General features: G+C 27.2%; 1 protein-coding gene across 7 annotated transcripts in view; it reads left to right on the top strand.

The window, feature by feature from the left end:
- The window catches only part of LOC107443134 (uncharacterized), a 317,712-nt gene that overhangs the window by 258,801 nt on the left and 40,136 nt on the right, over positions 1 to 18,775 (top strand). For 4 of the 7 annotated variants that reach the window (XM_071181666.2, XM_087161827.1, XM_043051986.3 and 1 more), the window contains 12 exons: positions 379 to 530; positions 1,993 to 2,105; positions 3,529 to 3,673; positions 5,484 to 5,508; positions 7,186 to 7,323; positions 8,298 to 8,391; positions 10,781 to 10,901; positions 11,296 to 11,360; positions 12,054 to 12,105; positions 15,130 to 15,207; positions 16,258 to 16,319; positions 16,402 to 16,448. In XM_071181666.2, coding sequence (XP_071037767.1) covers positions 379 to 530; positions 1,993 to 2,105; positions 3,529 to 3,673; positions 5,484 to 5,508; positions 7,186 to 7,323; positions 8,298 to 8,391; positions 10,781 to 10,901; positions 11,296 to 11,360; positions 12,054 to 12,105; positions 15,130 to 15,207; positions 16,258 to 16,319; positions 16,402 to 16,448 — 1,092 coding nt within the window. The remainder of the gene's footprint in view (positions 1 to 378; positions 531 to 1,992; positions 2,106 to 3,528; positions 3,674 to 5,483; positions 5,509 to 7,185; positions 7,324 to 8,297; positions 8,392 to 10,780; positions 10,902 to 11,295; positions 11,361 to 12,053; positions 12,106 to 15,129; positions 15,208 to 16,257; positions 16,320 to 16,401; positions 16,449 to 18,775) is intronic. The other 3 variants (XM_071181668.2, XM_043051987.3, XM_087161828.1) reach the window with 1 other exon arrangement.

Raw genomic sequence — 18,775 nt, 5'->3', positions numbered from 1 at the left:
AAAATATGCGAGATTCTCGCGCTGTAGTGAAAACACTGCTTCATAGTAACTTGCCATCTGCTCCAATATCCAAGAGGTTAATGAGAAGTTGGTGGAATTTTTAGATGGAATTTACCCACACTTGAGTTAGATGGAGAGGAAAACCTTTCACGATTAACCTGACGGCACGGTGATTCTAACCCATGATCCGTCTACCATTGTGGTCGGTGCAGGCCAGATGCGGAATTCGTATTGACCTGCTATCGCTGGGATTCGAACCTGGTTCACCTCATTGGAAGGTGAACGCTCTATCCCCTGAGCTATCGCGGAGTACTGTTAGCATTAAACAATTAATGATATCCAGTTTGTAAGACAGTTAATTATTTTTTCTTTTTAAAGTTGGAGCATGGGAGTGTTATTAGCTGATCATCGCCAGAGAGCTAACAGTGCCATCCAGGATCTTGTGTTTCAAACTAGATTCTCTTCCACTAAGACTGAAAGCCAAGAGAGTATTCCAGAGGGAATGAAAGAAAAACAGCGTAGCTTCTCCGGTATGGCATACAAATTATGTTATTATTAACTGATTTTTTGCTTAGATTTTTTTTTCCATGTGCTATCTGTGTAAATCTTCTATCTTGTGATATCATACCAAATAAAATGTATACTAAAGCAATGAAGTGTGCAAATCAGGGTTGGCAAGGTTTAGGACAGAAGGGATTAATCCACGGTTTAAACCGTCCTGTCCAAAACCCCTTTGTCCAAAACTGTCTTAAACTGTCCAAAACCCTTTTACTCAAATTATGTCACAATTTTATCTGAACAATATTTAAGAGGTAAAATAAACATAGAACTAATAACATATTGATAATTAAATATACTAGAGAACATTTGTTCTTAAAAGTATAATGTTTTATTAATATTGTTTGACTCTTCAATTTAAACAAAGGAAGATTAATCAGTAATCAATTTCAATTGGTCCTCTCATTCAATAGTACATTACTGAAGTTTGGCCTTGCCATACAGGTTAAAATATTAGAGACTAAGTGCTTGGTTCGTCATAAACAGGTTTATTTATCTATCGGACTATTCAAGAATACTTTTATTTCAATCATGTTCAATTCTTTTAGCATAGTGGTGATACATCACCAATGTCAGTAACTGAAACTGATGTTATGCCCTTAAAAACTGTTAATACATTTTTCAGTTATTTTGTATTTTCAATTTAAACTAATATATTTATATTTAAAAACAATTTTTTTTAAAAATGGATGTCTTTTTTATTATCCTGTGATGCAGAAATTATAAATTTTTTTAAAAAAAATATTGTGAAAAATAAAAGGTTAATTTTTGAACAAATTTAGTATTTTTTTTTAAGAAAAATTATTAATTTTTAATATTGCCATATTTATCCTTATGCAAAAATATTATTTATCAGTATTAAAAGCATATTTATATTTAAAGGATTAGGTATTCACTTTTGTTGTTCAATGAATTGTGGAGCTTCAAAAATTATAAACCTTTTCCTATTATATTATATTATTTTTTTTTTAATAAGTTATAGTAAATTGTGTAAAAAATATCAAATATTTATTGATACATGTAATTATTATGTGTACAATAGTTACACCTATAGAATTTTTACCTTTTACCAAAGTTCAAGGTTTTGGACACTTTAAGACAGTTTTACCCAGTTTAGGACAGTTTTAACCAGTTTAGGACAGTTTTACCCAGTTTAAGACAGTAAAACCCACATGTCCTGTCCAAAACCAGTTTAGGACGTCCAAAACCCCAACCCTGGTGCAAATATTATTCTATACAAATACTCTGTATGCAGTATTTTTGTTATTTGACAATTGCTACATTAGACTCTTGCTGTATTGAAAATGCTTACACTTTCTTAATTTAACAATAAATTTTAAAAAAAAATTACATATTCAATATGTTATTCTTTTGTAATTTTGGTATGACTTTATAAGTTAATTTTGCTATAACTTTATAATATTTTTATTGCAGCTGGAAGTCGTGAAGATGTTTTTCAATTTGCTGAACAGTTTCAGAATTCTGTTCAAAGCATGACAGATGTGGCCACTGAAAGAGCTCATTCATTATGTATAAGTAGAGCCGAGGTATTGCACATGTTTGTTAATATATATATTTTTTATTTACAACTATGCTGATCGAGTTAACCTTTTTCTAACTCTATCTCAATAATCGTAATTGACTTTTCTATTGAGTTATTTACTTTTATTTTGGTTGCATTTGTGCTAGGTTTAAACTGTTCATGATATACTTTGAGGGAGAAAAAAAACTGAACAAAATCGAAGAAACTGAGAAATTAAAAATATAATTGCTTAGTGTTCATTATTATTAGAATAGAATTTAAACATATAAAACTTAATCTACTATAAGAAACCAGGGTTGAGGTTTTGGACGTCCTAAATTGGTTTTGGATAGGACATGTGGGTTTTACTGTCCTAAACTGCCTAAAGTTGTCATAAAGTGTCCAAAACCTTGAACATTGGTAAAAGGCAAAAATTCTATATGTGTAACCAACTTTTGAGGCTCCACAATTCATTGAACAACAAAAGTGAGTGCCTTTAAATATGAATAAATATGCTTTTAATACTAATAAATTATTTTTTGCATAAGAATATATAATGCAGTATTAAAAATAATATTGCATTAACTTTTTCAATAAAACAAAAACTTGTCTTCAATTTGTTTCTTGTTCAGAAATCAACCATTTATTTTTACAATACTTTTTTAAAATTGTGACATAATTTGAATAAAAGGGTTTTGGACAGTTTTAAAACAGTTATGAACAAAGAGGCTTTTCACAGGACGGTTTAAACATGGTATTAATCTATTCTGTCCTAAACCTTGCCTACTCTGTAAGAAACTTAAAAACTTTTTCATGTTTACGTTTTAAAAATAATTATTTATTATTCATTTATCTTTAATACTTATTTTATTTTTTACAAAGTAGTTGTAGTTCATTTACGTCGCACTAGAGCTGTACAATGGGCTGTAGTGCGACGTAAATGAACTACAACTACAACAACAAAATATTTCATTTTAAGAAAAGAGTTTCTCTTTCACTTGGTACGAAAGAAGCCTTATTTCTTCTCTAGCAGTTTTTTCTACTGTTTAAAAAACTTGAAGTGGAATACCAAAATATGCACAGTATTTTATAACTTTTTTTTTTTTCTTCTTAAAATTTTGTTCATTAAGATGTTTATTTTATTAATAAATATTATTATGCATTTATTCCACTATTATTCAGTGATTCACATGCTATAAAAAGTTCAGTAAATCTCAAATTTGGTGTTGCAGTAGTTTTTTATTTTTATTTTCAAAGCAATTGTAAATTTGTTAAATATACAAAATTTGAATGCCAGTTTAACTTATCTTTTATATAAAATTTGAATGCCAATTTAACTTATCTCTTATATGAAATATGAATGCTAGTTTTTTATGTGCACCTGACCTGTAAATTGTGAGAAATTTCTATAATGTAGTTATAAAAATGATAGTTTATTTTTTCTACAGCCAAAAGTTGCAAAAAAGCATTCCTTAGTTGGTTTGGGCGGAAAAAATTCTAGAAAAGAAGAATGGCTTATTGCACCCCGCTCTACCCTGCAAAAATCTGTTTCTACTCCTTCTATAGTTGCTGCTCAAGAAATACAAGAAATTGGTAATTGATGATTCTGTATTTAGTTTTAAATGATTTATAATGTTTTTATTTTCTTAGTTATTGATTAATGTTCTTATTCTGTTATTTTTCTACTTTTCATATTGAAAAAATATCATATGGGCAGTGATACTGTCAAATAGTAATAATAGCTTGATTTTTTATAATAATTTAATGATATAAAACAGAAGCATATCTCGCGAAAGCACCTACACATTGCAAAAGTCCTTTTTAATGCAACTGATTTTATGTAATTTTTTTAAAAAATAGATTAGTGTAGTCTGCACTATTTATTACACAGTAACTATTTCTTTAAAACAATTTATGCGTTAGTCCAGACTTAGATTAGTGTAGTCTGCAGAAGCATGTTCTTATCTGGCGAAAGCACCTACACATTGCAAAAGTCCTTTTTAATGCAACTAATTTTATGTACTTTTTTTAAAAAATAGATTAGTGTAGTCTGCACTGTTTATTACGCAGTAACTATTTCTTTAAAACGATTTATGCGTTAGTCCCGTTTGCTATACAATAGGCGCAATATTATTTTAATGTTCATTAAAACGTCTGTACTGAATGGTTCATTCCAATATAACAACCAAAATTTAGTCTTTTGAGTTAGGAAAAGTTTCCAAGAAATTATTTGGGATGTCACCACACAGTAAATGTAAAAAAACTTGAATCCTCTTTCAATGAAGAAAGAGTGACATGCCTCCCTAAATTCTTATCCTAAGTCCTAAGTGGTAATAATTTATGGTCTTTCATAATCTGAGTGACTTTGTTTTCAAGGAATAAAAATAATTTAATTCATTATACTTTTCTTGTTTGAAAAATTGTATTAACTTTTTTATGACATGTCAGTCCTTTTGTGTGGTTTATTTTCAAGCTAGTACTTGTGTCCTTTGCCAGTTATCCCGAACCATATAACTTATCAAAAACGGCAGCCCAACTTCAGCATGTTTCTTTATAGCATTTCTCTCTTACGAAGTATTAAAGGGTGCTTTTACCTATATACTAGTAGAGATAAAAAATTTTAATGTTATTACCAAATTTTCTTTTTGATAGATACCAATTCTTATTAATGTAATGCACTGCTTTGTTAAAATTCAGAGATGATTGTGCTCCAGCAAAAATCTGGATTTCCGGATTTTTTGCTAACCCTGATCCGGAATTTTCCGGAAATCCAAGGTGCAACAGTTTCATCATCGATCACATTCATATATAAAAATTCTTGTATATTTTATTTAAAAATATTAGAGCTAGATTTTGTACTTGGAACCTCATTCATTTTTCTGGTAGAATACTAAATGTGATTAGAGATAAAAGTAAACTTATACATAATTATTCATTTAAATTATGTTGCATATAATTTAGTTAGAATTTCATGTTTTGAAAATATCAGTGATTTAAATTCATGAAGACATTAATTTTTTGAAATGCGTCATTAATGATTTTGCTCAATAAAGTTTCAGGATATTTGAGTTGGGCTCACAATCACCCCTGAAAATTAGTCAAGTGTTTTTTTTTTTTTTTACTCTGAGTAAATATTAACACGGTTTTGTACATTCTCGATATAATGACCTCACATTATTGTGTCCATTTTTAGTCAGACCTCAAGGGTCATTATATTGAGTATTGACTGTATTTTCTATTTATCTACTGTTAAACTTGTAGTATAATAATAATAATAACGATTGCTACGATTTTTGTTATTCTAATTTTTTGAAAAACTTTCATTTTCCATATTTATTTTCCTGAGTTAGACATTGTTGAAAAAATATTTTTTCAATTCTAACAATTTTTGTTTTTATTACAGCACATCGAAGGGATGGTCGTGACAGGTAATTTACCCAAAATTATTAAGTAGTTTTTTGTTATTACCTTTGTAATTTTTGACAATTTTTTTTAAAGTAGCTCATTTTTTATTTTGTAATTTTTTTTGTCTTGATTTATTTCTTTAACCATGATACCTTTCGAGTTAAAAAAAAGGAGAAAATTAAATGATTTTCTAATGTATAAAAAAATAAGATAAGCCTTTCTAATGTAAATAATACTCACTGACTAATAGTTTGCATTGAAACTGCTATAATTTAAAAGAAAATTTATTTTACTATGCATTAAATTTTTTTATGTTTGAATTTTAAAAAAGATATCATGTTTATGTTAAAGTGTTCATAACGTGTAAATAATGTTCACAAACGGTTGCCTAGTAATATACTCTGAAATATATTATTGTTCCTCTCATTGTTATTTTTAATGAATAGACATTAAATTATGGATGTATATTGGTCATTAGGGTTCTTTAAAAATATCTCAGTTTATTTACTCTCACATAATAGCACATCACTAATTGTTATTTTGTATTTTTATTAATATCCTTTAAAATTTATTTCTTAGAAGTGAAAACAGAAAATTATGTTTAAATTAAAGTTTACTATATGTTTCAGCACTTTTCACAATCATTTATGCGGGTAATTTATTATCACAAATAATCAATAAAATTTTTTAGAAAGATAGGATACTTCATTCTGCCAATGAGTGATTCTACTATACATTATAGCTTATTAAATATGCCAAATATTATAGGGGTGCGAAAAATGTTAAATGACGTGTCGTCTGGAATGCTTAATTCTGCAAGTAAAAAATAAATAAATAAATAAATAGTGCTTCTGTAAATTTATGTTGGCGAAATTATAGATGAATAAAGAGATAGGGAAATCATATTTTAAATAGGAGCTAGTATTTAGTAAAAATGGGCTCAGAAATTTGGAAGTTGTGGCAGTTTTGGTTTGGCAAAAGTTTAGCAGTATCAGTGACTAATAAAAAGATTTTAAATTCTCAACTAAGAACAAAATCATTTTAAAGTAATAAAATTTTTTTAAAAATTTTTAAGTTATTATTATGACAGTTTTAGATGCATTTACTGCTAAGAAACAAGAAATGAAGTTTCATGAAGTTTGAATTGCTGAAAAAAATACTTCAAAATATCAAAATGCAAACAAATAATTAGAAAAGAACTTCTACGTTGCATAATCCTAAGTTATCATCTCATAATTTATTTTCATTTACATATTTTAAATTTTTCTTTTAAGTATTTGAAACTTCATGGCTTGGCTTACTCTAGGTTTGTGTGACTATACCTTAAATTAGTATTGAAGGAGATAGAGAATTTGCACCGAAAATTTTCTTCTGCGGTATGGCGTCCTCTGAAGGGAATAATTGCAACTTTTGTCGAAAAAACTGTTTTATGCCAAGACTAAACAATTACTGTAAACAATCATCGACAACGAACATGAGACTTTAACCCCTAGTCATCTAAGAAAATTAATAGCTTTAGAAACCTTCTATATTAAAAACAAATTTTATTAAACAATAGGACTTTTTCTTCTTTTTTTTACATATTGGATTTTATTGCAATACATTTTTATATCCTTCGTTAATTTTTCGTTGTTTTATGTTCTGTGCATGCTTTTATTTACCATTTGCACGATATCTGCATGTTTATGTTTTTCTTTAAGTGTGTACTGCAGAAACAGATTCTCATTTCAAAATATTAGAAACTCTTGTATTGAAATAATGCATGAAGATGAAGAAGAACCAGAAGATATGAATATTAAGCGACTAAGTAGTTTTTCACTTGCAAATCTACTCAGGGAGTAAGTCCCTTCCCCTTTTTAACTTTATTTTCTCCATAAAAGCTTTTTTTTTTTGTTGTCAAATTTAGTTTCTCACCTTGATTTTGATTTGTAAAATTTTAAGTTTTTTCTTTATTGAATGAAAATGTGTTTTGTGAAACTCTAAAAGTACAGTGAAATGTATTATGCAAATAGTAATTCAATATGAATATAGTTATAAGATTTGTCTAAAAATCATAATATTTCTCTTTAATAATTAATGCTTTTGGTTAATACTGTACCAGCTTTACTTGTTATAGTTGAATTATATTTTTCAGTGTTTGACAAGTAAACTGAATTCTGCAATGATTCAGATCTTAAGATTTCACCCCATGTCCTTTACTAATTTTAATTTAGGTGGGAAAAGAGTAAAGGGAGAATTCTTATGCAACTATCATGAAAATTAGGAAATAGTTTTTGAAGCATTCTGTAATTTTTTTAAAAATGTGATATTTGTAATATATGATTTATTTTAATGGCGTAATTGAAACATTTTTTTAATATGCAGCCTTAATTCTAATCTATTAAAATATTAATGCATTACCCTTGCTACACACTAGGAAAAATATTTTATCAAACTACAGAGAAGCCGTAGTAGGTGTTGTCTCTGTTAATGTAGTAAAATTACTTCAATAACGCTGATAAATTTTTTTATCTGTAAAATTTAATTTATTTTTCTTTAATTATAAATTCAATTGTAATTAAAAATTCAGTTGTAATAAAAAATTATTACCATCTTGTTACAAATAATGATTTTTTTGTTCACTATAAGAGTATGTTTTAAATAAAATTATTATACCCATTTTCTATTTACATGCCGAATTTCATTTCTTGTCAACATGTAATCCATAATTTCCACATTTGATTTTAATTGCTTAAAGTTCATCTAAGGAATGTTATTTGTATCTAAAAGAATGTTATTTGCATCTAAAGATCCTTTGTTTGATACGTTGCAGGAATCTGTTGAAAACGGGAGTACAAGATAACGAAGAAGACAAACCTTTTAACAAAAGAAAGAAAAGGGGAAGCTTATTTTTTCGAAAGAAAAAGGTATATTTATATTAACACACCATTGAAGAATGTATACATTTTTGTAATATTAACTATCTTACTTTTTTTTTTTTTTTTTTGCTCCTCGAATGATGTGGTCACTACTCCAATACATTGTAGCTGTTCTGAATTGCTTCAAAGTAGACAATCAAAAATTTCTTAATTGCTCCCATCATTATAATAATAATAAAAAAGAACTGAAAATATAAAATAGAAATGAAAAAAAGAGTCCCTTTGGAAGGAAATACTGATCTCAAATTTAATCTAAATATAATACAAATATGTGTATAATTGAAGATTATTTTAACAAAACTTCAAGTTTATTCCATTTGAAGTGTTAATGCTTATGAAAGGCTTTTTACATTTCATACTTTTTAACTAGATGATAAGGTTTCTTAAGGAACTCTAGAAATTTTCTAAATTCTATTAATTATAAATATAATATTTTGATGTAATAATCTTATGCAACATATATATGTCTATATGGAACAGGGGTCTGTCCAAGCCAAATTTACTACCATATAGCAGTACCTTCACAAATTCAACTTCAGGAAAAACGGTAGTTTCACAAGATACTTTTTCTTAAAATTTTATTTTTGAGTCTGGTAAGAAATGATAAATTTAAATTTTTACCATATTTTTGTGTTAATTTTTTAATATAATTTTTAATTTTCACAAATTAAGTCTTAAATTTTCACAAAATAGGTACCTCTCAGAAAAACCTAGGCAGACTCCTGTGGAATATTTTTAAAAATAGTATTATAAGAAAACACTTTATTTTTGTTAATATGGTAGGGATAGCCTGGTTGGTAGGACATTGGGCCCACAACCAAGAGGTCATGAGTTCAATCCCCACCAGCCAAAGCCTCCCCGTGTAGTAAATGATGACTGGAGCACTTTAAATCTGTTGGGGCACAGAGTCCTCCGTGGTTCCATAATGAATCATACCTCTGAGGGTACTGAAGTGGAGATTGATCATTCTGTGGTTCAGGCCAAAATTACTATCTGTTAGTGTATGAATAGGTTTGCCCTATACATATGTGTGACTGAAGTTGCATTCTTTGCCATAGATGGCGCCACTGAAGAACAAGAAATGCACCCTCTGCCTCAAATTCGTTTGGTTTCACCAAGTAGGCTCACTGGTATTGGCAAGTGGGATCAGAAAAAATTACAACTTTTGTTAATAATTATATTGTTTCATATCAACTTTTGTTTTAACACAAGATTAAATTCCCCTGAGAAAGTATTGTTAATGGATACGTAATGTATGATAACACTATTACAAGATTTATATGTACCATTAAATATTTATTATTTAATAATATTAAGTTTGAACTAGATGGCCCATAATGAATAAGTCATCAAATTCTTGAAATATTCAGCCATACGCCATCTTATACATATAGGTTTTTGACTGCAATATCAAGGAGAATTTTGTCAGTGTTGTTTCCACCGTACTTTTTCTCTGGACTGTTTTGTACCAATCTGGGAATTTTTTTTTCCAGATATGATTTACATCCCTGTTATATTATACTTATTTTATACATGATTAAAATTATATTGATTGTGGAACACATTTATTTTGCTATGTGAATAAATTTTTCCTCTCTAGAGGACAAAATAACCAATTCTTAAAAAATCCTTTATTTGTAAAACTGTTCTTAAAAGGGGTTATTTATAGTTTTAAATTTTTCCTGTAGTCATTTAGGTTATTAAAATGTTTTTATTTCTTGTGTACTGTTGAAAAATTATGATCTACTATTTTAAGATTATGTTTAAGAGGATGCCATACCATGGGAGAAAAGTTTCATCACAAATGCTCTTTCATGTCCATTACTAATATAAAATTTCAAAGAAAGAAAAAGTGAGTTCAAGCAAACCATGAAGATTCAATTACTAAAAAAAAAGTTTCAAAATATCAAAATGCAAACAAATTATTGGAAAAGAACTTCACCATTGAGTGATCTTAATTTACTGTCTCATAATTTGTTTTCATTTGTGCATTTTAAAAATTTCTTTTCAGTATTTAAAAACTTCATGGCTCACTGTGAGTTTGTCTGAACTTACTTTTTCCATACTTTAAATTTGAAATTAGTTAAGTGGGTGAAAAAGAATTTGAGATGAAAAGTTTCTCCCGTGGTGTGACGTTCTCCAAACGTTCCCAGTTTCTAAAACATTCTTCCTCTTTATTTAACGTAACGAACTTTAACATCAATGAAAATAATAATTTAATTAAATATAAGCAATTTTATTTTTCCATAAAGTTACAAGTTAATGAAATAAGTTACCTTATTTTTTATATTAGTCTATTCTAAATTTAGCAAATTTTCTTTAGAGTTTTATCTGTTAAAATTCTACCTTGGAATTAAAAATTGTTTTATTATTTCAGAATAAAGAAAAGGATAAGAAGAATGCATCACATCATTTTGTTTCAATTTGTTACAGTACTGCGGCTACTTGTGATGTTTGTAGTCGTGCCTTAGCCAACAAGTCAGCCCTTAAGTGTGAAAGTAGGCAGCTTTTTTATTATCTTTTAAAACTGATTTTTTTGCATTTTTCATATGTTTTTGTATCTTTCTGATGTAATCAGATAAATAAAATAATAAGATCAGATATATAAATCATCTTATATTTTTTTTAAATGGCGGGTACTTGGGTCGATTTCCCATTGGCCTCAGAAATGTCAGAATTACTACTCTCTTATTGCTATCTTATAGCTTAAGAGAGCTCTCTATAGCTTAGCCATAGTGGGCACCTATGGCTAAGCCACGGAGGTGGAGTAGCGTCGCCCACGTGTAAAAAAGGTTCGGTAAATAAATGTTGCATTTATTTGCTTTTTTAAAATGAAATTTACTGTATCACTTTTAATCAATTACTCAGCTGTTCATTTTTTTATATTTTTAGATTGTTCAGTAACCGTTCATGATAGTTCTTGTAAAGATCATGTTCCTCATTGTGTTCAGCCAAAAGTAAGTATCAGTTCTATATGCTAGTACCTTAAGTACTGTAGCTAAGAATATTAATGCATAAAGAATTTTTAATTCAAATAAAGTGTTTGTACATTTTGAATGTGTTTTTAAATTCTTAAAGCCTGTACGTGCATTCATATTTTTATTTAAAAAAAATAAATAAATACATACATATAAAATAGTTTTTTAAAAAAAATTTGTCTAATTTTTTTTTTTAGTACTGCTTTGGGTGTGAAGAAGTTTTTGTTCTATGAAAGTTATTTGTGACGTAGTGTAAATGAAGTTTAATTGTTCATTAAGATTTTTAAAATATCATTAGTTAAAAAATTAGTTAATCTGCAAATAAATATATGTTAAAAAAAGGGAACATATATATTTTGCATAATAGATTAATTAGGAAAATATTTTAATCCTTTTTTTAAGTACCCCAAGCAGATTAATCTTTTGATGAATTTTTTAATAAATCTTAACTTTAAATAGTTTATAGATTTAAAAAGTTCAAATATTGCTCTGATAACAAGCATATAAATAAAAATATTTTGATTTGAATAATTCAATAATCTGCTCATTAAAACATTTTCTCAAAAATGAAACAATTTTGTGATATTTATTAATCAGAGTAAATTCAGATTTTTTTTTTTAAAGAAATGTTTAATAAAAATGTAATTAATAAATTTATCTCAATTCATTTAGATTTCTCCAGCTCCTGATAAAGATTCAAATTCATCTCATCTCACCCCATCTGGTAAGTTTATAAATAAGATTCTCTTTGGATGTATTATTTTTGTTTCACGACGACGCATGCCAAATTAAACACTGTTAGAAGTAACTGAAAAAAAGACTTTGAAAAAGAAAGTCTTTCTTACTGCCAATCACTCTTGCTATACTTTTAAATTAAAAATATATAATTAAAATATATAATTTTAATATAAATTTAATAAAAACAAAGTCATTTTATTTATTTTTTTGTATAATCTTAAAGGTAAATTTTTGTTAAATATATTCATAAATGTTTGAAGGGAAATTCTGATTCTTTGAATTTCCTTTTCGTTATTCTGATTAGTACGAATAACATTTGCATAAAAGTCTAAATTTCTCTCAAAACATGTATGAATACATTCTACAAAAGTACAACTTAAATGTCATGCAAAGCAAAATCTATTTTTTTTATGCAAAAGGAACCAATGCTTCATGTATAAATTAAATAGAATATATAGAATAGAATCAAGAATAGAATCAATGTTTTAAGAGAAATTATAATTCGTTATTTATCTATTAATAAAATATGTTCTATAAGCTGTATACCACAGCAGTAACATGCAACATTTTTAAGAAGTTAATTTTTTTGACTGGTACTAACAGCTTTTATTTTTTAATGTATCGATTATCTTTTATACACATGAAGACAATGTTTGCTAGTGCAATGTTTATTCTAAAATTAGAAAATGTTGCAAATAAATATCACTTATTAAAATAATATTTGAAATCCATTTTTTCTAAAAAAATAATTTTCTATCCTTGTCTAATTACTTTCAAAACAAAAATTCTCACTTTAACTAAAACAGAAGTAAATCACTAAAAAACTAATTTCTCATAATGAATTAGTAATGCAGTCCTATGCCCAATACAGCCAGACATAGAATTGCAACAGTATATTAATAATGTCAGACTGAATCTGATTTAGGACTGTAAAGGGTTAAAATTTATTATTTATTTATTTTTTTGCTATGTGAAAGGTTAAAAAGAATATTTTAAAATTAATTCTTTTTCCTGGCTTGGTGTAAAGTTAGGTGAAAGGATTGACTAATTAAACTTTGAAAATAAGCACATGAATAGAAAGATCTTAATTATCTTATCTGCAATTAATGCTGAAACTTTAATTTCAAAAGTCAAAGTCCAAATCTATCCTTATTTTACAATAGTAAAATTAGCATAAAGTCATATAAACTCTGACTGTAATTTCTTCCCTTCAAATAAAGTAAATGAACATTTCTTTTTAAAAATTATTTTTTAGTGGGAATTCTCATATTTTGTGATGCATGCTGTTAGTAAACTGCATGTAGCTATTTATTTCAAGAACTTATACTTAAAAGTATCATGAATGCACACTTATAAAATCTATTTAAATTAATGCATTTAATAAAAATAATTAATATTGTTTAAAAAAATTAGGCCAATATAGGACCATTCAGATGTTACTATGCTTTCAACTGGTTATTTAACTCTTTTGATAGTACTTTTTGCGTAACTGTGTTTAAGCATGAAATTGAACTTTTGCATTGTGCATGAATTTGTGTGTTTAGATCAACAGTTCCTAGCCCTTTTTTTCAACAATCACCAATTTTGTAAAAAAAAAATTATTTATAATAATAATAGTTAAAATACTTAGAGGCTTTTAAACTATTAAATATCCAAGTAAAGAATATGACAAATAGATATCTCTTTCCCCCTTTCATTTGGCTTAAACATGTATGGAGACCTGAAACTGTATAATTTTAGCCTCAAGTTACTTCTAATCTTCAAATATTGCCTTCAACAATCAAAGCATGGTACTGGTCTTATCCCCACATTGTTATCATGTGACCCGCATGTTGGGAACATGTTTCTAAAAAGCATCTCTGCATGTTTTTAAAAAGTACTTAATTTCATTTTTTAAAAGCAAGCTGCTTTTTTTCATTGGGTGTTTTTGGTGTTTTTTAAAAGTACTTAATTTTGCCCTTTTCGAAAATGAGATTTGTTTCTTTACCATGTTGATTTTTGTTGTGTATTACTCAAAATCGTGCTTTTCACATTGTTCTATTCAACGTTTTTACAATTCATTAAACAGTCTGTTCTAATCTATTGGTTCATACGTTCATAGCCTATTAAAGCGCTAATCACTTGACATGTTTCATGAAATACCTGTGAGTCCGCATGTGCATCTACTGAGTTGGGCTCGGTGAGATTATTGCACTCTCATGTGCAGCAACTCTGCTGCGTTTTGCAAGAAATTCTCAGTTTCAGGTTTCATTTTCTACCCTCTGATATCGAACCTAAAAATCTTTTGATCATTTTATAATGGCTAATGTAATCAAGAAGAGAGTTCTTTGTCAAAAATTAGTTATTTTATCATGATCATGTAAACTTTTTGAAAATTATTTTGCATTTTGTTAATGTACATCGTGTTTAAAAATATTTGTTGATTTCTTAAAAAGTACTTAAAATGTGCTTATTTTTTGTTAAAAGATTTGGCTACACACCCTGCAATTCCTTTTTTTTTTTTTTTTTTTTTTGAAAAAGATCAATTTTATTGTTAAGTTTTATTTTTTATAAAACGATATTAAATTGTTAAATAATCCTGTATGGAATTAATGATACTACAATTGTGATTGTGATTAATGATACACATGTTGGGAACTGCTGTTTTAGTTTCATTTTCTTTTTTTTAAATAGGTCTTTCATTTTCTATAAATGTTTTTTTATGTTACCTGCTACAATTTTGTTTAGTTTTTGAAAAAGATTAATTTTATTGTTAAGTTTTATTTTTTTTATTAAACAATATTAAATTGTTAAATGATCCTGCATGGAATTAATGATACTACAATTGGAAAATGATTCTGCAATATACTGCATGGAGAATTGTTCTAGAGAAAGTAAAGGCCCACTCTTGACTTGCACCAATGATGATTTAACAATATTAACATTGTTTATTTAGTTGTTTTAATATTTTTGTTGAATCTGTATTAGTTTTAGATGCATGTGCATGATAATTGTTTAACTGTCATTTTAGGAAGTGTTCGTTATCCTACTCGTTATCGGCATCTCATAGGAACTCCCCTTACTCATAGTCAAAGTGTCATCAATTTAGGTGTGTTACTAATTACTAATATTTACTAATTTCACTTAACATTAGAAACATCAAGTTAAAACTGTATTATTAATAATTATTTTTATTGTTTAAAGATGAACTTTATTGTGCTCAGAATAATTAGAAAAAATATGCCTTTAAATTAAAAAGAACTTTTAGTTTTTTTTCTTTTGGTTTGCAGTACTGAAAGAATAACTTTAGTTGAGAAATTCCTAAAAAATATTATAAGAAAATGGAACCCTACAGTGTTGGGACTTCTTTTTTATTATATTGTAGCATTTTAGTTAATTTCTTTTGTCCAGAAATGTTTGATTTTCTTTTTTATGCTTGCACACTTAGTTTTCTTGTTTTCTCTCCTTTGAAAGTAATCCACAGAACATTAGAGCATGCAAGTAAAAAAAAAGAAGAAACAAGACTGATTTCTTGTAGATTAGAGCTCTAGCTGGTCTCATCTAGCATTAGAGCATGCAAAAACAGGTTTCAATCAAAGTTATATTCAGAACATTAGAGAATGCAAGTAGAAAAAAGAAAGAAAGAAGGACTCATTTCTTGTGGATTAAAGCGCTAGCTAATCTCGTCTAGCATTAGAACATGCAAAAACAAGTTCCAATTTTTTTTTAGCTGATTCATCAAAGTGCATGAGTCAATGACGCAGCTGTACAAGAATAGAGTCTTGGTTCCTCCTATTCATTGGGAATTAAAAGTAATATCTTAGGTAATGCACGTTGGATAATAAAAAGATTTTGTAAAACATTGCAGTTTGAGCTTTACAGTGCATAAGGAAAAAATTCTCAAGAAAGTGCAGTATTGCTAAGGAGTAAAAAATAAGATTATAGTTACAATTCACATCAGACAAATGCTATGCAAAATCCCTCAAATTTCTTTGTCATTTAAAAAAACTAATTTCATCGCGGCCAATTTCTTAAATACTCTAAGAAAGAAGACATTTCCTCTATTGACTTCTGTATTTCGACACAATATTTTTGAGACTCAGTTTTCAAGAAAGTGGCTTTGTTTTTATTTTTAATGCTTTATTGGAATATTTTACAGGGAAGCATTCACAGCCAAATAAAGAAAAAAAATCTTCCCTGACTGACACAACACGTATAAATGTAAGTGTATAATAGAAATGTTTATATCTAATAAATATCAGTGTACTGGTGTATATATATTAAAATACTTTATTTGTTTCAGATTACTACTAGTACAGATTCCTCCAAAGTGTCTTCCCCTTCTTCTAAGTAAGTTCTGTTATTTATGAATATATATTTGGCATTAATAGATTGCATTTATAGAAATATGCTTCTTTTCATAGCATTTAGTTTTTGCATAATATTCTTTTCTCTTTTTTTATATTTATACATCCATAATGCAAAGTTTTAAATAAATCGAGTCTGGTGTTTGTGTATTTGTAGTTTAAACACTCTCATTTCTAATTGAAACAAAAAAATTTTTTTTTTAAAAAACGAAAATATAATATGGTTGCAGAAATATGTTTTTTTTCCTTCAATTCTTTTTGTGAAATAAGCACATTTGTTAGTGAGCTAAGGAGCAAAATATTGTGTTTATCTATAATTTGAGTGTTATATAACCTACATATTAAAACCTTACCTAGTGAAACTTCATTTTTTATAATATTTAATGTTTGACATGATTTTGGTAAAGGAAAAAAAATTGCAGACTTTAACCTAAACAAGAGTTTAACAGCCTTTGAAAGTTTTCATAAACCTTTAATATAAGCACTTAAATAAAAAAAGAACAATCTTTTATTTATGAGTAAAGAGCACAAAGCAATATTTTTTTTACATATACATAGTTATATGTTTAATGCTATTTATATGCAATTGTTATTTACCTCACAGTACCCAAAAAATGACCAAAATATTGAGAAAATTTTTTTTATTGCTTATAATAAAACTTCAAACTATTTCAAATGCACTGAAAAAAACATCATCTCTCTATCTACATTTTTAAATAAGTTATGAATGATTTTGAATTGCCCTAATACAGAAACCTACTTAGCAACCAGACTTTAAAGTGCTTTTTCTCATAGATGATAAATTTGCGCTTTAATCTTAATTAAATCCGTGAGGAATTTTTTCTATTTAAGATAAAGTTTTGAAGTAAACTTTTTTATCCTAAGTATAATATACTTATTTAAACTGTGCATGAAATAAGCATTTTATGAGGTATTAAAATTTTTACAGCATGTTATATATACCTAACAGGAATTTTCGACCTTTTTTTTCTACTTTTTTACAAAATAATCTATAAAAAATATTCTAATTGATATATCAACAAATGAATACGCAAAATTGTTACGATGAATATTCTAAGCACTAAAAAGAAGAAAAAAATTGAAAATATGTTAAAATAAAAAAGCCTTAAAGATTTTAAAATTTTGAATTTTTTCCCTTTTTTTTTAAATTTAAAAAAAATTAAACACTTTAATTATTTTTTGAGGATAAATTATTGATTATAAGTTAAATGAGCATGTAAAGCATTCACAAAATGAATGATTATACCTTTATTTAAAAAAATTGTTGCAAGGGTACTGTGGTAATTGTTGCAAGGGTATCCTTTTCACCACATTTTTAGTTTGTGCCAAGTTTTTACAAACTTTTTTTTTTTTTTTAAATAAGTTAGAAAATTTTACTTTTAAATTTTTTTTTCAAGATTTTATTTTTTCACTAAATTTTTAACTTTTCTACGTAACTAATATCTTTAAAAAAAAAGATCTGTGATGCCTAGTTTGCTCAACACTGATTTTCTGAAATTAACTTTTAATAGCTTAATACCCAGAATGTTTAGTCAAAAATTAAGACCAAATATTGGTTTTCCCTTTTTTTAAAATTTGCAATAAAAAATTTCTTTTTAATTTTCTCTCTTTTAATCCATTTTATTAATTTTAAATTTCATATCATTGGATTGTTTTTCCTTTAAAGTAAAAACTTTCTTTCTGTTCCCGTAGTGCACCTCGTAAAAACTACACTCCCAGTGGCTATTCTCAATGGCGTAGAGTGGCCACAAAACTGGGGGTCAAGTAAGTCCACTTCTGTGTGCATGATTTTTGACCTCTCCCCCACGTATCTGTTGTGGCTCATTTTGAATGAGTTTCTGTGTTGTGTTTCTGTGTTTCAATCTTGCTTATCTTCAATATGCTTGACCTAAAAAAATTATATTCTGTTTGCTTCATTGCTAAAAAGTTAACAAAATGTGCATAAATATTTTATTTATTTATTTACTTGGATGTCGTAATTAATGTTAAAGTTTCTAAAGGCCTTCATACAAAAAGCTGTAACGTGTGTTTATCATTTCATATAGATAATTTACCATGTTGTTTAAAGTGTAGTTATCTGCTTTTATGTTTTAGTGACAAAGTTTGCATTTAAAAAGTCTTTAATGATAAAGTTAATTAATAAACAAGTATCAAAATTTTATGCAATTAGTGTCTAACCTTGGGAAAACGTAAATTTATGATGTATGTTAAGAAAGCATTTGTATTTTAAAAATTAACCCTTAAAAATAGTAAAACCGACAAGATACAAAAACAAGTAAAACTTTTGTA

Source organism: Parasteatoda tepidariorum, chromosome 4 (genome assembly GCF_982258835.1).
Source record: "Parasteatoda tepidariorum strain Cologne lab strain chromosome 4, Ptep-v5.0, whole genome shotgun sequence".
Taxonomy (NCBI): Eukaryota; Metazoa; Arthropoda; class Arachnida; order Araneae; family Theridiidae; genus Parasteatoda; species Parasteatoda tepidariorum.
The sequence above is the reverse complement of the archived record's forward strand: the minus strand, read 5'-3'. Positions and strand labels throughout refer to the sequence as shown.